The 26,145-nt window shown below is 45.4% G+C and overlaps 1 protein-coding gene across 2 annotated transcripts in view; it reads right to left on the bottom strand.

Annotated features, from left to right (window-relative positions):
* Positions 1 to 352: 352 nt before the first annotated feature.
* The window catches only part of gli1 (GLI family zinc finger 1), a 61,333-nt gene continuing 35,540 nt past the window's right edge, over positions 353 to 26,145 (bottom strand). Inside the window, exons 2-13 of one of the 2 annotated variants that reach the window (XM_088633631.1) lie at positions 15,468 to 15,573; positions 13,045 to 13,253; positions 12,233 to 12,334; positions 11,297 to 11,492; positions 10,633 to 10,795; positions 10,013 to 10,120; positions 9,484 to 9,624; positions 8,796 to 8,945; positions 8,368 to 8,532; positions 7,787 to 8,029; positions 5,819 to 6,101; positions 353 to 5,616 (exon numbers count right to left, since the gene is read on the bottom strand). In XM_088633631.1, coding sequence (XP_088489757.1) covers positions 3,023 to 5,616; positions 5,819 to 6,101; positions 7,787 to 8,029; positions 8,368 to 8,532; positions 8,796 to 8,945; positions 9,484 to 9,624; positions 10,013 to 10,120; positions 10,633 to 10,795; positions 11,297 to 11,492; positions 12,233 to 12,334; positions 13,045 to 13,253; positions 15,468 to 15,538 — 4,425 coding nt within the window. In that variant the 5' untranslated portion in view covers positions 15,539 to 15,573 and the 3' untranslated portion in view covers positions 353 to 3,022. The remainder of the gene's footprint in view (positions 5,617 to 5,818; positions 6,102 to 7,786; positions 8,030 to 8,367; positions 8,533 to 8,795; positions 8,946 to 9,483; positions 9,625 to 10,012; positions 10,121 to 10,632; positions 10,796 to 11,296; positions 11,493 to 12,232; positions 12,335 to 13,044; positions 13,254 to 15,467; positions 15,574 to 26,145) is intronic. The other variant, XM_088633632.1, reaches the window with a different exon arrangement.

Here is a 26,145-nt window from a genome sequence, read left to right as displayed (position 1 = left end):
TCCTCGGCCCTCAGCCAAGCGGGTTAGGACAAATCATAGAAACCTAAACTCTCAATAAACCTTTTAATATGCCTGATTCTTGGCTGTGGTCACTCCTAGTGAAATGTATTTTGGTGTTCAGCAAAGCCAAAAGGTGCCAAACTGTGAGAGACGGTTTTGAAATTGCTCTGTCCTGCAGTCAGGAGAGTGTATTCCACTCTCACCTCACGTGTCTTGTCTTCCACCTCCAACATTGTTTTCCAGGACCATTTAATCAAACACGGCATCTCCTAGAGCTTTCTAAAACACATACATTTCTCTTAATTGCTTAATTGCCAAATCGAATGTACTACATACACAAAGCATTTAATCATTGCATGGTTTGTTCAACACATGTTGAACATCTATTTATTTAAAAACCAATAAAATACAGTATAATACATATGTATAAAAACATTTTTTTTTAAAGTTCACAAAAATATATCACTTGAGTACCTGTATGGGTGCAATAAATGCTGATATTATTAAATTCTTTTGCCAGCAAAGGGTTTTGTGAAAACTGAAAGATTACAAGCTATAGAAATGCTAATATTGCAAAATTACAAGATATTGAAAAAGTGACCTTCTACTACACGAAAGCCATTACATTCTATGTTACATCTTTACCCCCAAAACATCAGGCAGTTAGGGTTGGATTTTTTAAAAAGAAATCTACATGCTTTTCATGCATTGTTTTAATCTGCTTTTAATGTTGATCAAAGTCATCTTTGGTTCCCCAAATACAGAATTTAGCATTGCTAAAAAAACATCAAGGGTTAGCAAAGGGAAAGAAGACAACCTAGTTTACTTTAAAATGAACTGTAACCTGCATAGGTTAAATAAAATAATAGCATGGCCACTATATATATACACACTGTATGTAAGACATGGTACACTATGTTTTGCTGTGCGGGAATTGTAACCCACTTAAAGGTACAGAGGAAGCCGTTTTCAGCAATGGCTACATGAGTTTCAAATCTGAATGATTCATTTTTGTAGCCTGTTCTGTTACTGTAATTCAAATATCAATTATGAGACGGAGTTAACTAATCGGGCGTGTTTCGATCACTTTAGCAACATCGTTCCAAACTCAAGAAAAGCTGGTTCTAAAGATGCAGCTCATCCTTTTAGACCTACTCTTAAATGCTATACTGCAACGCCACACATAGGACAGCACACAAAGTATGGTGCCTATTCGTTCTGTATTTTTTGGTCTACAATGTATATAATTATACATAGTTTCATTACTAAAATTTTGATCCCCTGTGACTGTTCAGTGGCACGGTGTTAGGAAAGGTGGAAAGCAAGCCATCTTGTTACTGATCATATCAAACTGATCTTAGAGAAAAGAATTGAAAGATAACTGTGAGAAAGAGTCAAGGACTCCATTCTGAACTGGAATGAAAGTTGGATTCTGAGTACAATAGCAATGCACCTAAAATTAGAGTCAGATATGTGTAATTTACACTTGAGGTACTCAAAAGTAGCTTTTCAGCAAAGTCCCCCTTTTGCTTTTTTATGACATATTTAACATAATACATTTTGAGAATACTGCTCAGGTTTTGTTTTAGTGTTCTGTAGCTTTTCTAAGTTGGCAGGCGGTGTTGTATTTGGGGTGTGCTGCAGAAGCGTGTGTTCATAGTATGTATAAAGGCCTCCGTTAGGAATGTGATTCCCTGCGTTGAATGTGGTGTGAAGTTAGAGTTTTAAAAGAAATTTAAAAACATTTGCTATGAAGTCACTGAAAGCAAAGAAAGCTTGGCAATTGTAATATGTCAGGATAAAAAGCACACCAAGCCGAAGTGAGTTCCTGTTAAGCCTTCCCATTTTCTGGGCTTAAAAGTAAAACCCATTCCAGCTTACGGTTACTGTGCACATATAAAACATGGGCAATACATGATTACGTAAAACCATGAAAATCAGCCAGAAATGATGGTGAGGGGATCACAATGATCATTGTGTGCACAGAGCACACTCCAGGCCAGTGCTGTGTATCCATACAAACCAGGCGTACATTCTGCAGGGGCACTGCAATCAATGTCCATGTTTAATTCAAGATCCAAATGCTTGTACTTGTCAAAGGCATATCATAAAGGTTCAGATAGGTAGCATATGTCAATTCTGTGACAAACTTGATCTTCAGAGTCGCAATCACATCTTCTCTTTTGTACCCAAAGTTGCCTGACTTTCTATCGCCCACACCTGTCTATCATATTGGCACAGAAGTATTGCAGTGCCCAAGGAAGGCGAAGGCACTTACTGTCACGTCTAATGGCACTGAATCATTCAGTCAGACACGCAGTCCAAATTTTTTGTTTTGTTTTTTTGCTTTCAAATTTCCAGTCTGCATTTTCAAAACTAACAAATAGCCTCTCTGTCTGTACCTTTAAAGTGTCATGCTCATTGTGCTGAATTGAACAAGAGCTGAAGAGGGAAGCGGTCTGGATCAAAGGAGCTTATAAATAAGGGCCTGACTATAGATACGGTTTAGATTTAATTCTGAATACTCCATTTGAACATGGGCATCTCTCTGTGTGTCGTTCTGTATTCAGGAATTTTAGTTGCAATTTTTAAAGTCTGTTAAGGCTTTGCTGGGAACCCCTTTAATGCAGCAGTCTACTGTAAGCAGTGTAAGGCACTGCAGGCAGGCTGCAGGAGAAGGCACATGAGGCACTGTTTGGAAAATTCCAGCACTTCCTCAAATCTTTTAGGTATTTTTAAATACACATTACTAATCATTTTCTGCAATGGTAGGATCTTCATATAAGCAGTATGCATGTGTTATTTTAATTCAATTAAATGTAAACACCACCTGTCACTGTCTCCCTCTAAGTTTGGACCCTAAGATAAAAAAAGTAAAAATCTCCTTGAAGCCACATTGAAGGTAATGTGAGGCTGTCCAACAGGCACCTTTGGTTTGGCTAGTAGTTCATAAGATAGTCTCTCTGTGGCTTAAGTCGTTGTGTGCGTGTAAGTTTTTAAGGCTTTACACAGCCTGCCATTTCTATGACAGCGTGTTGAGATACTTGTTCTCTCCAGCGAGAGATGTCAGGATGGAAGTCATGTCCCCCACAGCCATGTTGGACAGGCCAGACTGCAGGGTGAGGGAGTTTCGTGGCGTAGTAAGGCGTGAGGACGTCTGAGACGAGCCCTGCACAGGGTGCGGACTAAAGGAGCCGGGCAGCATTGAAGAGGAGGATTCCTGGTCATCGATGATTGCAGCAAAGTCTATCTGCGCATTCTCTAGGTCCAGATTGTCCAGAGTGTTTGACATTTGTACAGATTCAGAATACGCCAAAGAGGCTGACTTGTTCTGGTCCAATTGGCCCATGTGCTGTTGGTTCATGCAGATCCCTTGCTGTGACTCTTGCCTGTCAAGCTGCTTGCCCACATCTGGATGCATCTGGATCTGCCCAGAGTAAAACATGGCAGGAGTACTGTTATTAACGTTACCGCTAGAAGGAGGGCCAGGATTTATTTCTGGATGAGGTTGGACTGGTGGTAAGCGGATATTCCTCCTGGGGCTGGAAGTAGCCTCATGCCCTGGGCTGAGATGAGGTGGGCTACCCAAGTACCCCTGCTGGTGAGTTAGGCTGTTTTGTCGACTCATTGGTTTGCGCACTTGTGGTGGCCTAGGCACCACATCCTGCCCATAGCACTGGCTGTTTGGGCTTAGGAGGTCTTTGGAGTGCCCTGAGCTTCCTCCCCCATTGTGTGATGAGGGACTCAGAAGATTTTGGTTTTGGTAGCCCATGTAAGCACTCCCGTTATATGGCTGTTGCTGCTGGGGGCTATGCTGCATCAACTGCACAGGACCATCCAGCTCCATTTTATCTGCCATAGGCGCCTGAGGAGGAGGGAGGGGCACGCCCATTTCACCCCTGTCGTGCTGCTGCTCCCACATAAGCGCCTGCTGGGACTGCACATAATTCCGCACCATCATCTCCTTCACATGCATCATGGGAGTCTGAGACCGCCTCCCATCACGCAAGGGAGATCCACCCACCATCCCCGCATTGTTGAAGGAGCCTCGCTGCTGATTGTCCATCTGCCCCTGGAACTCACAACTTGGGGCTCCAGATCTCATCATCATCTGGCCTGGCTGCCGGTAGTTGTGTGGGGGTGGCATGTGCTGCTGCTGCTTCATGTTCCGGCAGGGGTTGGAAGATTGGTGGGAGTGGTGGAACTGCTCCTCAGGTTTTATGGCCTGCTGATGCGGTAGCTTCTGATTGTTGTTATTGAACATGGCCTGCTGGTTGCGGTTGTTATCTGGACCAACAAGACTGGGGTGGCTCCGTGTCGGCTGTTGCACCACAGTACCTTGTTCTGGATACTGCCTGCTGCCTGACGCCATGCTTGACTGCATCCCATGTTGGTTGGGGTGCTGGTCCATGCTGGCTGGGTTGGGTTCACACCACTGTGTGGGTATGCTCTCATTTTCATTAGTTTGTCCAAGGTTTTGGTACTGAAGATTAGAATGGCTCAGCTGGCAGGTGGTCATCCCATACCCTGTCTGCTGTATCATAGTGCCAGCCATTCCTCCCTGATGCATGGCCTCCACTTGCCCAACCTGTAAACTGCCCATTTCTCTGTGCTGATTGTGAAACAGCCCTTGACCTTGCATGTCTACTGCTTGGTAGCCTTGCTCACTGCAGTTCAGGTTCTCGTGACCAGGAGACAGCTGGTTTGAACCCTGGTGGTAATCGAGGTACCCCATGCTGTCAGTTGGATTCATCATCACGTTGGGATTCCTTGGCTGGTTACTGGTAGAGGAAGGTTCAATAGATGCTATTGCTTCCAGCATGACGTTCTCACTGATCCTGGGTGGGCGAGGGGAATACATATGCCTGAGGAAGCTGGCTTCTGACCCTCCAAAATGCTGGAGGGTGGTAGTGGTGGCATTTCGTCGTCCCATCATGGGCATGTTGACATTGTTCAGGCTGTTGAAGCGTTGGACTTTAGGCACAGACTGCTGATCGGTGCCAGACCTTACTGGGTCGCTGGCCCTTCTCATCCCGTTGCCAGGTGCCTGGTGTGGATGGATGATGCCTGTGCCATAGTTGCTGTAATCGTTGCTGCTGTTCCTACGGTTGATACCCTGCTGTAGGAATGGTGGCACAGGCTGGCCGTGGTATTCACTCATGACGCCCATCCTAGAGTTGGTCCCATGGGGCTCCATATTGGGCAGAGGCGTGGGTGGGGGCCCACCTGTGGCCGCAGCATATTTTGCCTTGAGGCTGTACTGCTGTGCTGGGGTAAGGTTGGGGAGGCCTGGCAAACCACCACCTCCTCCCCTGCACACGGCCGCTTTACGACTGGTCTCGGGAGAGAGGGGGTCTTCTGTGTCCTTGCCCGTTAAGTTTTGTGGGTACCCTCCCATCTGCGACACTTCACTGGAGCGGCGGCTGGAGAGGTAGGGTGAGACCATGGAGGAGCGCCGGCTGACCGTGTAGGCAGAGCTGACGCTGCTAGTGCCACTGCTGCGACGCTCATTCAGCTGCCCGGAAGCTCCTACGTCATTACTGGACAGCTCCATCACTCTCCGGTTTGACAACATTGGTGACGGGCCACACATGGACAGCATCTCTCCTGTGTTACCTGAAAAACAAAGTATAAAGAAAAAATGATAGGGAAACAGATCTGTTAAACTCACAGGGTAAAGAAGAGGAGGATTTGAAGGCAATATTTATGGACAGAATACAGATATTCAGTGATCAGCCAAACAAATACAGTGGTGTTAATTTTTCAGCAGTTTTGGGGGGCAATCTGATGTGTTCTGGAATGAGTGCAAACCGCTTACTGGGGAGTGCTGGAAGTTTGGCGTTACGGCTGGGGGGCGTCGGTCGGCGAATGTGCTTCAGCTTGTCAATTTTCAGGTTCTCGAGCCGTTTCAAGGCCTGGGCGGACATGCCCGCTGTGCCCACTCCTTCCCCTGCCACACCCTCCTCGAGGGCAGTGAGGTCTTCCAGACTGCCGCCGGCATTGGCATTCATCTCCACTCCGCTGTCATTGTTGTTGGCACTCCCCAGAGGGGATCTCTCACTACTGCATGATGACTGGCCTCCAGGGCTGGGCTGAGACTTCTGAACCGTGTGGACAAAGAGAGAAGCAGCTCCTCTTAGGAATGAAAACAATTTCCTGGCTCAATACACATTTGTACTTGATTAAAGCACTTGTTTTATTAGATCTTTTGGCTGCTTTTGATGAAGTTGAATGTATGATTCTGTAAAATCACGTGTTCTCATGTTGGCCTTACCGGTAAACTTTTCAAATGGTTTATTTGTAAATGAGTGACTTTACGTCTGAGTTGGATACTGCATGGAGTTCCTCAGGTTTCCATCCTTGGTCACTATTTTTTTTTTATTTTTAACTTTTTATTTAGCAATGAAATGATTTACAAACAGAACGCGTCCAGAACAGCAAAATAAATGTTTCCCTTCATCTTTCATTTTTGTTACATTATGTATGTACAGATAAAATAAACTATTTACATTATGCCATAAATTTTTATTGAAGTACTCAAATTCATGTGTCGCTCCCACTACAGATGGCAATAACCACGCACAGTTACTGTTTGCTAAAAAATGCTTAAAAGAAAAATAGCTATAAATTGTTTGAAATTATATTGAATTACCACTTAGTTTTAATTAATCACTAGGAAGTTGTTATGGACCTGCTGTGACCCAATCAAAGTTTCATAGACCCAATGTTTGATAGAAAGCTCTATCATCTACCAAAATAATCTGGTGTTACACTGTACTCTGATCTCTCTTTAGTTTCACTAAATGTCTTCTGTTGTTAAAACAACATTTTGCAATCTCAAACATACTGCTAGATTATAAACTGTTCTTGACATTCGGATGGTAGATACATGTGCTTGTTACTTTACTGCTCGATTTAAAAAAGCATTTTCTGGTATCTCCTTTACTAAAATCAGAAACTGCACCTTGTTCAAAAAGCCAATGTGAGACTTCATTCTCACACTAGGCACTCTCAACATGCAACATCAAATCTAGGACTAGGATCTTTTCTCGGAGCAGATCTTTAAAATGACTATGTTAATGCACAGAGCTCTTCATCGTCGCGGTCTATTATATCTTCAGGACCAATATATTTGACTTGTACTGGTAAGCTCTCCAAAATCTGCAAACTTTGACTTGCTTTTGAAAACAAAACACATGAAAACACGAAGGCCTTTGCAATTACACTTTTCGTTTATAGAATTCTATTCCAATAGATTTTGAGCAAGGGACGTTTAGTTCTTTTTAATCAAAATTGAACTCATTTATAGATGACATTTTTAATCATTGTTGACTTTGTTGTGTGTACATGATGATTGCTTGGTTTTGATTTTTGTGCAGTGCCAAGGGGAAGCTTTAGTATGAAGAGTGATGTATAAAACTAAATTTGACTTGACTTGAGCTCTAGCCCTGTGTGTTTTTGCAGTGTCCTGTGGAATCACTGTAGAGATACTAGTATAATACCATACACTCAATTAGCCTGCATCTGCCCAAAGGGACCATTTTCAGTCTTATCTGCTCTAAACACACACAGTACTATTGACCAGGGCTACTCAATCTATGGCTCCTCCAGTCCAATACATCCCACGCTTTTTGCTTCATCCAGAATCGTAATTGTTACATTGTCAGTCAATAGGATCAATATAACAATGAAGGTACTCGATGGAGCAAAAGTATGCAATGCTTATATGGTTAAAAAGCACATCTATGGCTTCGTAGTTTTCTGTCTAAGATTTTACGTCACTCACTAGCAAGATGTCTGGCACGAGCAACTTGCAGTCCTCCCGGCGGCCCTCCTCCTTCTCCAGGTGTAGCTCCTGGCCCTGTCCAGAAGCGGGCAGACTGGCTCCTGGAGGGCGGGGCCCCGTATCCCCGCGGTGCTTCTTGGTGATGTGCGCCTCGGGGCCATGGACGGTTTTCACATGCTTGCGGAGCGAGCTGGGGTCTGTGTAGCGCTTGGTGCAGCCGGGGATCTTGCACACGTAGGGTTTCTACACAGGCAAAGGAACTTCTAAAACCATGGAAGCTACTAGGTGCCTGTGCCCCTGTATTTTTGCTTAGACATGCGGTAGTATGTCTTAAACTTTGATGCTTGAGCTTAATATAATTTGCCACCCTTAGCTGGCAAACGCATTATAGTTGGCAGGTGGTATTTAAGTAACAATTCTTTTGAAGCATGTTTTCTTTCCCAAGAGCCTTCTTTCAAGGCATTTATCACATAAGCGTTACTGAAATATAACCTCTAGACTTGTCCTGTGGGCTCTTTAATATAAGAGCTGAGAGCGGGCTCTTCAAAGGAAGAGAGTCCTTGCAATGAAAAGACACAAACCTCGTTGGAGTGGGTTCTGTTCTGGTGCTTGGCCCGGTCTGAGGCGTTGGAGAAGGCCTTGTTGCAGCCCTCGTGTTCGCACACGTACGGCTTCTCTCCGGTGTGAGAGCGCAGGTGAGTCTTGAGGTTCTCCAGGCGAGAGTACGCCTTGTTGCAGCCTTCGAACTGCAACAACACAGGGACACAGATGCTCTTTTACAGCCCTCAGAAGCCAAAGAGATTAATCTAGGTTTTACAGTTTAATGAACAACTAGTCTTGTAACTGTCGTTAACCAACTTTCCAACGTCTCTTAATTCATTAATTCATTTTTCCTTCTTTATATCTTTCTTTCCGTCTTACCTAATTACCTAAAGTCCTCCTAAAGCTCCACAGTTAGCTCAGTGGTGTTTTTAGCCTGGCTGTACCTGTCCCTAATGCTCTTACTCACAGTGCATTTGTGAGGTTTCTCTCCAGTGTGCCGCCTCATGTGAACAACCAGCATGTACTGGGCCTTGAATGGGCGCTGCTCTCGTGAACAGTCCTGCCAGTGGCACACAAACTCCTTCTTCTCCCCATGGATGTGCTCATTGTTGATGTGCTGTGGACAAAATGCACAGTCTAAAAGCAGAGCTTGCCAAATTTACAACCTCGGGGACCCATAATCCTGCAGATATTCTACATCTCCTTAAACTCTGGATAATTATAAATTGTTCTGTACACCTGTGCAACTGAGGTTTAATCAGTTTATCCCTACTCCACAGCCTTGAGCTTTTCTTCACTGTCATAAAGGGAGTTAGGAAAACTACAGATGTGTAAGACAGGAAAATCACTTAAGATTTGCACACAGGCTAACTTGTGCTACTTTTGTCTTTTAAAGTTAAAAGAAATTCTCTATATGCAACTGACATCTGTGTCTAGACCCTTTAGCTTTCCATCGCAATCAATGCTCAGACATTTTTGTAGAGTAGAAATTGTTTTGTTCGCTTACTCATTCTCTGGCCTGTACCACAGTGGCACTAATCCTGGTCTCTGAATTTAAAGGCCTGCTAGACTAGTTGTTGCACTAAATAGCTGCTAGTGTTGTCTTAGCACAGGGTAGGTGTGACAATGTAGAGAGGGCACCCCATCCTCCTCACATGGACAAGCTGTTCCTGGGTGTCAAACTCCTTGCTGCAGGCCTCCCAATGGCAGTTCGTCTCGTACACAGCCTCTGGCTCTGGTTTCCCGTCTTCTTTCTCCAGGTCTTCCCGACCATCCAGCATTCCCATCAGCGGGTCCTGCGTGGCACAGGAGAAACACGTCAGCTCCAAGCATATACTGTACACACGGGGCAGTCCGGAATGCCACATCTGGAGCTCACACACACACACAAGGCAGGGGGCGGTGGGGTGGCTCTGTGGCTAAGGATCTGCGCCTGTGGCTGGAAGGTTGCCGGTTCAAATCCTGCGGCCGGCAGAGGAATCCTACTCCGTTGGGCCCCTGAGCAAGGCCCTTAACCCCAGCTGCTCCAGGGGCACAGTATAAATGGCTGACCCTGTGCTCTGACCCCAGGCTTCTCTCTCCTCGTCTGTGTGCCTGTGTGACTCATGAAGAGCAAGCTGGGGTATGCGAAAAGATAAATTCCTAATACAAGAAACTGTATATGGCCAATAAAGTGATGTGTACCTGTGTCCCAGTGGAGGAGGGGCTGGGCACGTCCCCCTCTGATCTCTCCTCCAGGCCCTTCACACTCAGGCTGTCCAGCGAGCCTCCCATCACTGGCTCTGTTTTCATCTGAAACCATACAGCACAGTCCAGTTCCCACCATGCTTTCATCAAACACAAGACATGTTACACTGACCTCCACTTGTCTCATTTTATTTGTCCTGCACTGTCTAATATTAAATCAATTTCTGTCCCGTAGTATTTTAAGTACTTAAATAAATATGAAATACTTAATTGAATAATTGAAATGTAGTTTCACAGGAAGTGGCACACAAGTATTTATCTCAAGACAAAACACAAAAGGTATAGAACAGTCTCTGTACTTTTGAATCCAAAAATCCACTCCAGAACTTCCAGTGCTTTACATTGTATTTTTAAAAATAGCATTGTATAAGCAGCTGTCTCCCTAATGTATAATTTCAATTTCTCACATGTAAAATTCAGAGATAAAAGAGAGACCAGCGGAAGAAGAGTGCTTTTTTTATGGTGGAGCGGTGCTGTAGAAAACAAGGGAAAACGTGTGCTGGCTGTTCATTTCCCCTCATCGTGGCCACATGGCCGGCAGGGCCTGGGCTACTCACGTGGCAGTGCTTCGGGGGGCAGTGGAGCCGGGGGTTGTGTGACAGCAGGCGTGGAGGGGGCTGGGGTCCGTGGGGGGGGTGGCTGAGGGGAGGACCAGGGCTGAACATTGAGCCCGGAGGCTTGGCTTGGTGGTTAATCGAGCAGGAGTATCCCAGAGATGGGCTGGAGGAGGGAGAAAGAAGAGGGACTGGTCAGTCCGCTTAACAGTGAAACAGCACAATGGCGGAAACTAAAACACTTCCTAACTTCCAGTTTTGTATCGCCCTGGCGGTGCAGAACAGACCCACAAGATAACCAACAACTGGAGGTCAAGAACCACTGTGTGTGAGAAACCTTCCCTGGAGCTTTGAGTACTGTGTCAGTAGAGTAATTATATCAGCACTTCTATTTTCTGATACCCGCTCGCCTAGCGATGTCTCACACTGTCTATACATCTCAACAGTGATGACCTCCTGTGCCCAGCCGGGGGGAGTGAGGAAACGCAGACGGGCTCCTCCAACCCGCATACCCACTGAGCCATGTGTCCTTTCATCGAGGCCACAGTAAAGTGTGGGAGAGGTGGGCTTTTTCTGTAGCGCACATCTCACCTGCCCGCTCGGGCGCTCGTGTCTGTGCTGTGCTAACGCTTCTCTTGTGTGCGTGTTTCTGGGAGGCAGTTCTGACCTCATGGCACCCACAGACAGGTGCCCGTAGGAGCCGTTGGCAGACCCGCAGCGGGCGTTGATGTAAGCCACCAGTGAGTTGGGCGAGGTGCGGATCATGGTCTGCAGGTCCACGCTGGCGTCGGAGAGGGGAGAGATGGACAGGGCACGCTTCTTACTGAGCTTCAGCATGGAGCGGGGAGTGGAGAACCGAGATCCTGGGAGAAAGGCAAAGAGGGGGTGGAGAGGAGCTTTGAGAGTACAATTGACAGGATGCACTTGTTACACAGTAGTGTGGTTTGTTTCAGGCTCCCTCTGCCCATTGAGTAAAGAAGTGCCTCTTGTTCCAACACTGAGAACTAGAGGTCGTTCTCGTACACAATGGGCTGTCGGTGTCTGGAACTAGCTGTCTTATCTACCCTTTGTTGTTGAAGCTTATACACTTGCTTCCTTCAAGGAGCTTGAAGTCTGCTTGAGATCCATGGATCAATCAGCTACTAGCCACCAAACAAACTAGATCAAATGGACTCTTCTGTCTGCACCCTGCCTTACAATCTAATGTTCTCAGTGTGGACACAGTAAGAGGTTGAGGAATCTGAGAGGATGAATGAGAAGAGAAGGAAGATAGAGAATAGAGAAACATAGCAAAAGGTTGCTGAAAGGCAGTGTTATATCCACAGTATGCATTTGTAAATATAGAGTGAATGAGAGTATTTACAGTATATAAAAAAGAGGAAAACTGCCAGCAAACTGCCCACTATAATGAATCTGAACCAAATCGCCCTTATTTGCGATTTATTATTTAAGGGAAATCTGTCCAGTGATGGATAACAGTGGCACAGAAAAACACCTCTTCACTATCTTTGTAGAGACGGAAAACCTTGTGAACTGTGGGGATAGAAGTTCTGTACGTGCCACCACTTTGTCCTGAACACTTGTACATTGTGCTGCCCCTTACCATCTCCCGAGCCAATGTGTTCGCTGTCGGCTGGGTTCACCCCGAAGCTGTGGTGGGTGGCCATCAGGTTATTCTGGTTGCAGTAGGGGCCTCCGGTACCTCCTGGGGAAAAGCAGAGACACTCTGTGATGAAGCAACCCCAGCGCATCGTTACACCTCAGACTTGGAGATTCAGTAGACAAGATCAAGACTGGAGAAAGACGTGGCAACTGAAATTATATCATACTTTTTGGGGGGTGCCAGTGCTCACAAGAAAAAGGACTGTAACAGGCATGTGGTTCCATAACTTTGTTAAGAGAATCGTTGTGGATTCTCCTGGTAATGAGCCATAATGAGATGAGTAGGTGTCATGTTCCAAGAGCGGTTGTTTTACTACAGCCAAGATATGACAAAAAATGATAAATCATCCATCCATTCCAACCACCTTCCATTTCAGGGTCATGGGGGAGCTGCAGTCTATCCCAGCAAGCGGCAGGTTCAGGCGGGACGCCTGTCCATCACAGGGTAGACACAGGCACGCACAGTCTTTGGACTGTGGGAGGAATTTAGGCACCTGGAGGAAATCCACGTGAACACAGGGAGAAACTCCACACAGACAGCACCCCAGGAATTAGACCCAGGGCCCCTGCGTTGTGAAGCAGCAATGCTAACCATGCCTCGCATGACAACTCATTTCAGATGTTAAACCTAACTCAATTCTAATATTTCCGACTGCTGAACTGTCACCATGTTGTCCTATTTTTAGCAAGGTGCAGTATGAAGGGGGAGCTGGGAACTCTCTTGTTGCCAAAGACTAGTTGAACATCACTCACCCTCAGCAGGAGGCAGGCCACGGGGTCCCATCATGCTCAGTGAGGGGTGAACATGGGGCGACCGCAGATAAGGGTCCATGCAGGAACCTGGAGTCATGGCAGGGGGCATGGGGTTGAACATGGGTCTGCTGGCTGCAGGCTGGCTGCTGTGGGGCGGAGGGTGGACCAGAGATACATCAGAGTACACAGGGCTGCCAGATGGAGCCAGACTGGAGAAACACACACAGTACAAGACAAGTTGGCACATTAGCACCAGGTTAAAGTGTAATGGCACTCTATTTTAAATGCTGCATTTCAGTGGAGATGACAGTTAAAATATTCTGTGATTGATACAATTAATTTGGATTCTTGTGGCAACACCCTGCTTTTAAACTGATATTTTCAGCTAGAATTTCTAGGCAAACCAGCAACTCAAAACTACTTTTATATGTTAGTACAACTGCTAAACACCCATTGCAACTTGACCAATTACTATCATAAGCCGCTTTGGATAAAAGCATCTGCCAAATGAATAAATGTAAAGTTAAATGCTCTGCAATGCAAATTCATCGTCTTTGCGATGGCTTATTTTCCCCACTAGAGGGGGTTAGAAGTTTGCTTTGCAATGTGCCACTTTCACCACTAGAGGGAGTCTGACTCTTTCTCACAGATGTGATGTAATTTAAGACAGACACACAGACTCAGCCTCCTTCCTCTGTGACTGCATCTCACAAATGGTGTGCATTTGGGTCATTATGAGAGGGAGGACAGCCTCAGCACCACATCACTTCCAGCATTTATATAGTATAAGCCTGCAATAGAGCTGCATCAGCAGCCACTGTATGGCTACCCTTGCTGTCTGGCTGGATTGCTGACTCTGTGATCTCCCCAAAATGTCCTTAGCCCTGGGGACAACATGCTCACAACTGTGCTGTCCATTTTACACCCTGCTCTCTTGATAACCCTTCTTTCATGGAGCATATTTGTGTATAGGTCTAGTCTTCTCAGTGAATGGCAAACTGAACTAGACACTTGCAGAGCGAGTGCCAATGTGTTGCTAACTTTGTTCATCCTATGAAAATATAAACACCCTTAATAAATCACAGAGCCCCACTGCCTGTATATATATAAATACCTGAGTGCATGATTGCACAAATGATAAAATAGCTCTCATTAGAACAGGATATAAAGGGATCAGACTCCCAATGCATTGTTGTATGCTTTTAGAGTATATTAAGAACTCCTATGACAAATTATTGTGCATATGTGCGTCTGTGTGTACATTTCTTTACACATGCTTTAGATATAAAGTGACCATAGTTTTAGAAAAAAATATTTTCCATATGCTTATGCATGCTATCAGTTCTGAAGAATACTGTATTTAAAAGCCACACTCTTCTGGAAACCAGTTCTTCTATAAACCCTTTGAGATTTCTGCAGAAAACCAGGAAGAAAATTGTCGTCTTCTTAAAAAAAAGTCTGCCAGGCTGCTGTCGTGAAAGCATTGCGTACTGCAGCGTTTGGGAGCAGACCGGAGCTCCTCGTTCCCTCCTGCTCTGTGCAGACAGAGCCTTCTCTCTCGTCTGGCCCTGCCTGCTTGCCTTCCTAGCGGCCGAGAGCTGTGCACATGGATTAGGTGAAACATGAGTCAGGGTGCAGTCATGCACACCAGCCCATGGATGGGCTGAGCCAGGACATAATTAGCAGCTGTCATAAAGCGGGCTGACATGGCGTTCTCAACCTGGGTGGCATCAGGAGGGAATGAGAGGGGGGAGAGGGAGAGGGGAGGGGCAGGAGGAGGGCAGGACAGGGCCGAGCTATCCATCTCTCCGCAGAGCCAGCACGGCTCTCTGACAGGTCAGCCCTGCACTGGCGGCCAGGGAGCACCATCTAGCAAGACTGTATCCCCTGTAGAGCAACACTTCTGATACATTACTTTGTTCTGGTGGTGCGAACCTACCACATTTCCCTCCTGTAAAATATGGAGGAACCTTTGTTTCATATGCATTTAACTATGCCAGTCTAGAATATCTTCAAAACAACTATAAATGTCCCCAAAAATGGTTAAACAAGCAGTAAACAAGAAGAATGATCTATTTATTTTGATGTTTTTTTTTCCTGATAGCATTGAGACCACAAGGAATGGATCAAAAGAGTTCTCAGCCTGACAGAGGCCTGCAGGGTGAAACTGTTTGGGATTGTTCACAATCGAGACATCCAGTATGTGGGTACAAGCTGTGAGTCCATGTTGACTGTATCTGTTAACTCTGAAATCGTAGGCTTCGAAAACGTCACAGACGTTTTCCATGTATGTGCACTGTAAAGCTGTGGTTTTTAAAATGGAAGTGAGGAGGTGGTAAAATACACAGGTTTTTCCAAAACGGTGATCTTGAAAGCATGAATGATGCCTGTATCCTGTTTTCCCGAGTTGTTCTGAGACTTACCCTCTGGCTGGCTGACTGGGGCCAGACTCATAGTGATACAGGCCCTGGTGTGGCTGCATGTCAACTGGCATTGGAGCTTGGAATCCTGGGATACTGTCGTCAAGCCCTGGAGGACCAAACACAACAACATTAGGCTAGGGCTTTATTGATAATTGAAGTACATGAATGGATTATTATACAATTATCTACAAATGTTGATAACTTTATCTGACATTTGAGTCAGAGCAGATGTAGCTACACGTGTGTAGCCTAAAAAGTCAAAGCAGTGATGAAGCTAAAAGAATATGTTGAATAATCCTGTTAAGCGCTAAAATTTTTAAATAATATTTATTATACTGTATGAATATGTGAGTGTGTGTGCATGCTCATGTTGGTTGTTGAGATTTTCTGTGGTTCCTATGAGAAGATGACTTGTAGGTGGTACAAAACCTCTCCCTGAAGCACAGTCCTTTAGGACTGGACCGTGGGTGGGATGTTATTATATTGCAGGGTACACACAAGCAAGCATATAGGATAGGAACAATGCAGAAACACAATTTAAATCAGCCAGTATCTCTTTGGGAAGATGTAGGAAACTGGAGCACTTGGAGATAACCCGTTTGCACTGTGTAAGACCATGCGTACTCCACACAGATGGATCTCCAGGCTGGAATTGAAGCCAGGGTCCTGGGGTTGTGAAGCAGCAGTAAAAGATGCCACACCACAGTGCTGCCTTATGAGAGATGTAAGACTTTCATCATCTAATAATGTCTAATTTACTCTAAATCCCAACCTAACACAATATAACACAAGGTGACTAACAGGCAGCTAACACAGGGCTTGCAGTGGGTTTTTATTGCTCTCCTGCTTGTGGCAGCAACACCTCTGACCCTGACTTGTGTTTGAGTTGGAACACTTACAGTATCCTTTAGCACATTGTCTAACTTAACTGTGCTAATTGAAATTAACAAGGACGGTAAAAGAAAGGACAGGAAAGAAAGAAAGATCCTGTACTAAGTCACGGGAGAATGACAGACCGGTCAGTGTGTAATTTGAAGACTGGATCAGCATGCCTTAATCAAGAGGAGATTTTTTTAAATAGACCTTCTGGAGTTGGCTTCTCTGGGAATGTCCCAGGTTTCACTATTTTTAATACAACACAGGATTAAGGGCGGAAAAGAACAACTTCCTCACGCTAACTCATTAAGGAAACAGTTATTGTTTTATTGGACAACAAGAAAAGACGTGTGGGACTTCTGATCCTTGCAGTGTGTATGCATAATTTACCCTTGTAAGCCACAGAGCACTTAGAGTGGCCTACCTACTCATTACACTAAGTGACTGTGCTAAAGGATGTATAATACACTTTAAAGGAGATATACCATGGAATACAGTTTGTTTACAGAAGTAATTATAATGCCATAATACGCAGAGTGATGTTAAAACCACTTTTTAACTTGACTGAAAAATGGCACAGTATCTAGTCATTTAACTGCAGTTAATTTTCTTAACCTTTTATTGCAAAAGACTGCAGAGTAGCTTCTCATTATGTAAAAACAGCCCTTTTGATGAAAGGCTAGCAACATGCAGACACGTGCTAACCACACTCATTCCGAACATTTTTAAACTTGGGGATTTTGTAACACAGATACAGACAGTGGGAGCATAGGTCGCTAGTTTTTTTTTTTGTCAAATTGAACTATGAGACGTTGGTGAGCAAACCTTTTAAAAGCTGGATTTTAACTCCAAACCCCTTATCCTTACAAGTGTAAGGTGAGCACTGAACGGCATCAGTGTTGTGTTAAGAAAACTATTCTGTTAAGAGAAAAACAAGCTGTCTGTACAGCGAGCACTAAAGTAAGCACTGCAGCTGTCGTGGCCCAATAAATGCCTCCAAAAGAGCCTCCCAAGCCCACAGAACACAGGCACACCTGCTGCGGGAGTCAGAGAGCCGTGTGGTTACAGGGTAGCCCGTCCATGCTTGCCACTGTAGAATGGCAGTGCCCTGCCTGTGGGACTGTGGGAAATCTCTGCCTGTGCCACTGGATGGAATTCAGCTTCTCCATGAATGTCGATGGCCCTTGTCATTTGCACAAGCATGGCCCAGATGATTGATCTGGTTCTTTAATTGAGATGATTGATTAACTTCTGCTTAAAATGGCTTAAGATTATAAGACAACACTGTCTTTTACTTTAAAAAAAAACACATCGCTGTTGTCGAAGCACAAACACAACCTTTGCTGAAGAATACCATGTGAGAGTGAAATCGAGTTTGTTCTGTGTCGTTGTAGAGGGGACAGGTCTGCCCTACGATGGATCGTTTTTAAGAAGTCTGCCTTGCAGCTCAGACAAGGGAATTGCAGTCCTGGCTGCAGGTCACAGGGCGTTAGAGACTAGCAAGCTTAAACGTCTCCATATCGTGGAGAATCGGATCGACTACGCTTTCATGTGGCTAGGCCAGCCCTCTGGAATCCCCTGTGCCTGTGGTGATCTCCCAGCCACAGGTGCCACGGACCTCTATTTTAAGTAAATATTTAATGGCAAATACAGACCTGCTGCTGAAGCATGCGGTACATCACTTGTGGTGAAAGAGCGATGTTATTTTAAAACCTTCACATTAATCACAAGTTAACTAAACAATCTTTTTTCTCTCTCTTTTGTTTGAAGAGCCAGGTTTTCAAAGTCCCTTCCATTTCCTGGCGTCACGTAGGAGCTCTGAAGACAGTACCAGTGCTCTTGCAGCGCACACCAGTTTCTGCAACTGGAAACAATTTGGGAAGGCACAACCACGCTTTGTTAAGAAAGCCCTTAGAAAACCTCTGGGTTCAGGACACAAACCTATGTCAGGCGTTTCTGGTCGCATGTTGTTATTACTGTAGGTGACGCACAGCTGGATGTGCTTCAGCATCCGGCTGTCCAGCTGTTGAGCTTGTAGACAGATGTTAGTAGAAGCTGCAAACAGCAGCAGTGTTGGTGTATATTATGACCTTCCTGTAGCTGTGAATTGGATAGTTAGACAAAAATGAAAAACAGTTTACAGGGCATTAGATGACAAACTAGTTTTTAGAAGTCTTCCCATACGCTCATCAACTCTTGGGATGTTCAGCTCCTGGGTCCTGGGTGCAGGTCCAGGCTGGGATGAATCTGTATGGAGCTGATGTCTTCTCCTAGTATCCATGTGGGCTTTTGCCAGGTATTCCTGTCTCCTCTCACTTTCAAATACACGCGTGCTTGGTGAATGGGTGTCTCTAGATTGTTCCACTGTTTCTTGTGTTAAGACTGTGACATATGTCCCATCTAGGGACCTTGTTCCTCGTGCCTCTGGGTTAAGCTGTGGGTTGCTATGCCCTCTCTGATATGGTTGAATGGATACCCATCCAATTTAAAATACAGAACTGGTTTAAGATGCGACTCCTAAGCAAAGTTTCCTCTGCAACTGAAGAAAGAATGTGGACAGTATATGCAATCGCTTTCTAACTAGCATCATCTCCAGATCTTGACAGATTGTAGGACTGGGTCTTTAAGTTAAGGATGCTGCACAGATGATCCATTATAAGTAAAACATGCTTTTTGTGTGCAACATGTTGCTCAGTGCAGTTAAACAGGCTGCACAATTCTGCTGCAATACGGGAGTTACTACCTTCCTCTTTCCCTCTGCCAGCAACTAATTTAGTTGAAATGGTGAGGACTTTAATACGGTACAAGAAACAGCACAGTTCCAGAAATGGCATACAGAAACAGGATGAAAAAATTTGCTCAAAAGCTCAAAAGTTGTGTTTTGTTGTATATGACACATGACTCTACGCAGGAATCGCCTTCTTCAAGACACTTTACTGATGACGGTAACTTTTTAAAGCACCTGTCAGCACCTGTCGACCAATGAACCGCACCCGTTTGCAGACCCCTGCCTGCCAGCAGAAATGTAGACGATGACGCTACGTTTGGCACAGCTTATTTACACTTCAAAGTAAATAAATGACTAACGCGACCACTTCCCACTACTGTTCATCTGTGTAAAGGTGCACTTTACAGAGCTTTGTGAGGAGAAAGAGCCTGTCCTTTCAAAGCCACATATTAGCCTTCAACACTCAGTATAAACAAGCAGTGATGTGCAGCCGGAGCCGCAGAGCCGCTAGAAAGTGTACAGCAAAGGATGTCTCTGCACATTTCAGAAGATCGCTCTATTGGCAGAACAGGACCAAAACCAAGGATACAAGGGCATCGTTCACTTATGAGCTGAAACGCACTGAGCACACAGGGGTTATTTGATCATTTTCTCTGTGCTCTCGGGCTTTTATGCAGAATGAAATCCCTGCAGAATTCCCTCAAGAGGAGGGAGCCCTCATCGTTTGTTGCTGTGTCTTTTAGCCTCGCAATCAAACCTGACAATCTTGGTGATAAAAGCTGACTGAAGGCGGCTCTTAAACTGAGCTGAATTGTAAAAGCACAGTGCTGGAGAATCAGTGATTACACTCTCCCCTCTCCTGTTGTTGCAAAACAGAAAGCGGATCCCAGACGACTCATTTTGGAGATTCGCCCCGTCTCTGGCTGATCCCTTTCTGCGTCTTGTCTTCTCTCCGCCTCCTGTGAGCGCGACAGTCGCTTGGCACTGACAAACAAATGGCGTGGAGGCAAGCAACTGCAGTGAACGCAGAGACCAACTTGGAACGGGCGAGGGACATGCACACGGAAAGGCTGCTCAGAGGCCTCCCGTCTCTCTCCCTCTCGCGAGTCCCGCTCCTGCAGTCTCCCCCCGTTCCTTCTTTCTGTGCAACCCGCCCAGCCCCCCTTCACCCCTCCCGCAGAGTAAAATTACAAGCGAGGTGGGTGTTCTGGGGTTTGTTATGACTTGGAAGTCGATAATGGCTGATATAATGTAGCCAGCCATTCCTAATGTGGCTCAGCCTGTGGGGGATTCTGTTTTGTTTAGTGCAGAGGAAGGCAGGATTTTGGGACTTTGGCCAATCAGAGGGCAAATTCTACCAGTTTGCTCTTTTCTTCCCTCCCCCTGGTGTTTTTCTTCTCTGTGGTGAACTAGGCTTTTTAAGATCCCTTTACCCAAGTCCCTTCCCTCCTCCCATCCCCCCCAAACCTATAATCTTCTGCAATCCACCAGTTCTGGGGTGTCCTATATAGAGATTAGGGCTTTGGTTGTTACAAACAAGTGTGGGTTTTGATTTATGGGTAACTTAGTATTTGTTCTTTTTTTGTTTGCTGCTAAGAACATTGTGCTGCTGTTTGAGCTATAAAACCCAAAGCAGACCAGTAAGGAGCTCTGTTTTTGAACATGGGCTATTGTGGTGGTGAGTCTCCCGACACACAAGCATAGGCGGTTAGCGTGCTGGGAGAGGCAGAGCTACAGCACTTACCACATAGCCAGCAAGCACCGGGCCAGCGATGGCACGAGGTCAGTTTGGGTACACTTTGGTGGCAGCTGGCGAATTGTTGGCGAGTTTTCAATATCACGCTTGGCCCTCATTAGTGGCCTGTTTTCAGTCTCCACAGTCTCCTTTTATACCTATTTCCTGTTGTTATGCCTATTCAAGTTGAGATTGGTGTCTTTAAGAACAAATACATTTCGGGGATGGAGGATAAACCATGTTGAAAAGGTGTGCTGTAGAGGTGGACATAGGAATATTAGAGTGTTAGGAGAAGAAAGCAGACAGCAGGGCCAGTTTATTAAACAATAATGAAAAAGGATCCCAGCTGGTTTTGAAAATGTACGTTAGGCTGAGTTTCAGACAACTCTTTGTGAAATGGAGTGCTTCCTATTGTGAATCCCGCATTCCTCTTCCTTTAATTTCCACTTAGAAAGCTGTGCTCCATATCCTGTGGTTTAGCTTCAAGTGTATCTCCCCTGGGTTGTCTTTATCAGTATCAGTGAGGATTTTGAATACTTGAATTTAACTTGTCGGGCCTTTTCTTTGGGACTAAAGAGACTGAAGTTCTTTGGGCCTGAAAAGTGCAAGTCTGAGGGCAGTTAATTTTCCTAGTGAATTACAGCTGTTGTGTCAAGTTGCACATCTGTAGTGATCCACAGCTGTCTACCTCTGGAAACAGCTGCACACAACTCAGAAATGTTTTTTTTTGCTTCTTTTTGGTTATTTTATTTTGTTGCTTAATTGCATTTTGACAAATGCAGAAAATATTTGCTTTTACTTTACTGTATGCTTGCAAGCGAATACACTGCTAAATATAACTTAATAGGATATTTCAATTAAGAGGGAACTCACTTCATCCGCCAGTGAAGTGCAGAACGGCACCAGCCTGGACCACAAACAGCAGCCATTCTGCACAGCAGATCAGGCAGACAAGGGACATTATTTGGTTTCACAATTGTCACATGGGAGCTGAAACCTATCCCAGTAAGCAACAGTACAAAGCACCCAAGGAATTAAACTCAGGACCCCAGCTCTTCTGGGGAGCACTGCCAACCACTGCACCACCTTCCTGCCCTAGGTATTTTCATATAAAATAAAAACGTCACAAAACAAGTCACTGTGTGAAAATTTCACATCCTGTGCACAGTGCCGGTATTGTGACGAGGTCGACACTGACTGCACTGCACTCCTTGTGTAGTGTGCAAACTCCAGGTGAGCGCAAGGCCCAGGTCTAGAGGGAACCCAGTGCACCACCTTAGCCTCAGGTGTCCCGGTTTGCATTTAATACCACAAAGCCAAGTGGTCTTTCTACACCTGTGCTGTGGCTTTCCACTTAGAGATGTTTTAAACACCCCACTCCTGCACTCTTTCCACTCCCCTCCCTTTCAGCATCAGTAGGCTAAAGCACACAGCCCACCTGTGAAAGAGATTGGCTTTCGGTGTGTGCTGTCACTGTGTAACCCAGCCTCCCTCAGAGCTTTAACACCCTCATCCAAGTCCACTGTTAGCAGTGGTCCTGGTTCTGCACCCGTCGGCTCAGCCCATTGGACCCTGGAGCAGTTTCACATGTGTTTCATCCATGTTCCATCCTCTCTGCACTTTCTGAGCTCCTGTTCTCCAACTTTAATTATGCACAAATTCTTTTAGATGTAATCAACCTGCACTAATGCTTTGTACATGACTGTAGTCAACTGAAAATAATGCATGTTTCTGTTTTTGTTTGAAAAAATGTATTGAGCACTACAAATTCCCTACTGTTAACAAAGTCAGAGCACCAGATCAGACTGCAGTGTAAGACCCTTCTGTTGTGAGTGATATTTCAAAATAATCTCCATTAAAAACAACAAACAAATCTAGTTCTGAATCTTTTAAACATCAGATGGCTACCTTCTTTTTATAAGCTGGTTTATTCAAGAGATAAGTGCAAAAAAAGAGAAAAAAAAGTGAATGAAATGTAGACAGACTAAGCCACCCTGAAGAGAGGGCTCACGGCTCACTTTCTTAACTTGGGCAAGCTGTGTGTAAGATAAGATAAGACCAGATCACTTTATTGGCCATATACAATTTCTCATAGCAGGAATTTGTCTTTTCGCATACCCCAGCTTGCTCTCCATGAGACACGCAGACGGGGAGAGAAGCTTGGGGTCAGAGCACAGGGTCAGCCAGTTATACGGCACCCCTGGAGCAGTTAGGGTTAAGGGCCTTGCTCAGGGGCCCAAGGGAGTAGGATTCCCCTGCCAGCCACAGGATACAAACTGGCAGCCTCCCAGCCACAGGCGCAGATCCTTAGCCACAGAGCCACCACACCGCCCCATTTAAGCTTGTTAAGGAAAATATCTATGTAAAGTGTGGGAGTGTTTCACTGCTGCATCCACTATCATGGTGTGTTAAAAAGAGGGGGTCACTGGATTTGTCTGCAGAATTTTACAGCAGAAATCCATCAAACGTAACAGGATGTACTTAAAAGGTCATGCAGACATTCTTTGTGGCAATACCCTGTGCTAAATAGGAAGAATCTCCCTTTTTATAGAAATGTAATTTTTCTGTTCCCTGAGCATTTCAGCTCCCTTCATGATCTCTGTCTCCTACCCCCTCCCTCTTATCTGAAGCTCCTCTTGTCCCTCTCCAGCATCCCTGCCTTTGCTCTCCAAACTTGATCTCCCTATCCAAGAAACATCTCCCATTGCTCTTTTCCCCGCAGTATCCAGATCTTTCCTTGATCCATCTTCCATAGCTCTCTTCCCACTCGTATCCCTGTCTGGCCACGATCTGTCCATTTCCCGTTACTCCTTTCCCACTCTTTATTCCCTGCATTCACCCTCTTCCCTCTTCCCCTGTCACATGTTACCCTCTCCTGTTCTCCAGGCCTCCCACCCACAATCCTTCACATACCTGTGGTTTCCCCCCCTCCCCCCGCCTCCTTCCACCGCAAGAGCTCTCATTCTTTTTTCTAGCTCCCTCTTTCCTCCTCTCCCACGGTGTCTCGCTTTTCTTCTGTCCCCCTTCTCTCTCTTGCCTCGCGTCTCTTTCCCCCCCCTTTTCTCTGTTTTTACACCTTCTTGCTCCTGGCTGGCAGTGCCCAGACCACAGGCAGCCCTTTGAAGTCAATCTGTTGGGAGCTCTGGAGGACAGCTGGACAGGGCTGATGTGAGGTGGGGGTGTCGTCAGGGCTCTTGCAACTGTGAACCGGTGCGTTTCCACAGCTGGCACACAGCTGCACACAGCAAGAACATCTCAGAAGAGCTTCATCATCCTGTAGCCATGTTAACCCCTGATACACCAGAGCTTCCCAAATCTCCCCTCAACCTCACAACCAAGTCCTTGAACCCTTTTGCCTAAAATAGCACTTCCCTACTGCACTAGAACTGACACTGACCTGATAGAGCCTGCTGGCAGAGCAGGGCATTGGTTCAGCACCGGGTTGTGTGGCTACCAGTGACATACTGTGGGTTATCAAAGAATTACCTGAGAATCTGCTTTATTGTCATTTTGCAACAAATCTAGAGAGGAGACTATAAAGTTTTGCACTATTATAGCCATATACAATTAGGATATTCAAAAAATAAACTTGAGAAATATTGAAAGATAACAATTAAAAAAAAAACTTTAATACCCAATGAAAAGGAAGTAGTTGCATCGACTCCCTTGATATGTGGAGCCATTATTTGACCAGTACGTCAATTGAAAAGAAAATGTCATTTCAAATGATGACGTGGAAATGTTGCTCGTTCGTGCAGCAGTACCTTTCCCGGAGCGATCCGAGAGCAGTACATTGCTCAGGCGTACAGCAGCAGATTCCTGTCTGGCAGCTGAACGCCCAGCACTCCGACTGGGAGTCCAGAGCTCCGGACTCTGGTGCCGCTGCCCCCAAACCTACAGCTCTGGGCGAGGCACAGGCTCCTGATCCTGGCATGGCTGTGCACTGCAGCACAAGCCCCACCCTGACCGATTGTGCCATTGGAACAGACTAAACAAACTGGTGGGGCTTGGCAGACGCCTGTGGGAGTTAACACTTGTAGGTTTACCAGCAGGTTGGCATATTTCAGGTCAGCACTTTAGATTGTTCCATATTATAGCCACGCCCTCTTAACACACGTCTTATAAAAACCAAGCAAGCCTCCCCAGTGAGACACAACCGAAGTTAAGGAGTCTTTCAACTCAATTCAAAATACTTTATTCATCCCAGGGGGGAGACACCCCAAAAAACATTTCAAAAGAGCTTCGTCCTCATATATCCACGTTAACACCTGACAGACAAGAACATTCTATAAACCTGCACTCAAGATGTGACCTCAAGTGCTGATGGCAAATGAGGAAGGCGATGCTCCCTTGGATGTCTCAAATCCCAGGGGTCTCACTGGGGTCCTTTAAGGATCAGCTGGATGAGATGTGTGGATCAATGAGCTTCTAGAAACCAAACTCCTGCTTGCATCCTTTCTTATGCTTTATGTGTTGGTTAAAGACATCCACCTTTACAGATGTATCAAATATATAGTCTTGATGCTTCTATTAAAAGGAAAGCTGCAAGACCACCTATAGGATTTTTGATTGCGCTCTGCCTGGGCTATACGGCGCATATACAGTATATAGCTGCAGGAACAGAAAAACAGGGATCGCTCCAAAACTCCTGCGTCTCCCAGCTCAGACTGCAGGCAGGGCCAAGTCCTCAGGGCTGCACTGCCTATTGCACGCAGCCACATGTACTCAGCCTCTAGTTCTTGTGTGGTCCTCCAGAGTTCATAACTAATATAGCATTTACTTTAATATACAGATGTGCGGGGAGCAGAATATCCGGCTGCATTAGTTTTAATTTGACAATAACGTGACCTCATGCTGGGGTTTTGGCTGCTCTGCCCAGGGCTGCCGTGCGCAGCGTTGTGTGAAGAATGGCCTGCTGCTGATCGAAATGCTTTCCTAATCAGGGAAAAAGAAGATGAACAACAAGCCCTCTCTCACATTCTTTCAGAGGCATAGTTCACTTATTCTTTAGACTGTGAATATTTCCTACTTTCAAGAATGCTCTGCATGTCCTTCCCACCCGATCCTAGTGCAACACCCCAGTGCTTTAAGATATCAAACTGTCTTTGGCTCCCAATTTGTTAGCCTTTTTGGAAGCCATGTATTTTCAAAAATGTAACTGCTTTCTCTTACTTTTACCTGCGGCTTGCCTGCTGTGCTATTTCTAGTGCCCTGCGGCCACACTCCTTGAAAATCTCTTTCAGAAGATCACAATTAAAAACTGCCTCCATACAAACCCATAACCAATTTCCAGAACCTAGACCTCATAAATAAAAAAACTGACAAACGTTGGTAACCAA

This window comes from Lepisosteus platostomus, chromosome 1 (assembly GCF_059453375.1).
Source record: "Lepisosteus platostomus isolate fLepPlt1 chromosome 1, fLepPlt1.hap1, whole genome shotgun sequence".
Classification (NCBI taxonomy): domain Eukaryota; kingdom Metazoa; phylum Chordata; class Actinopteri; order Semionotiformes; family Lepisosteidae; genus Lepisosteus; species Lepisosteus platostomus.
Note: the sequence above shows the minus strand (reverse complement) of the source record. Positions and strands in the feature narration are given on the sequence as shown.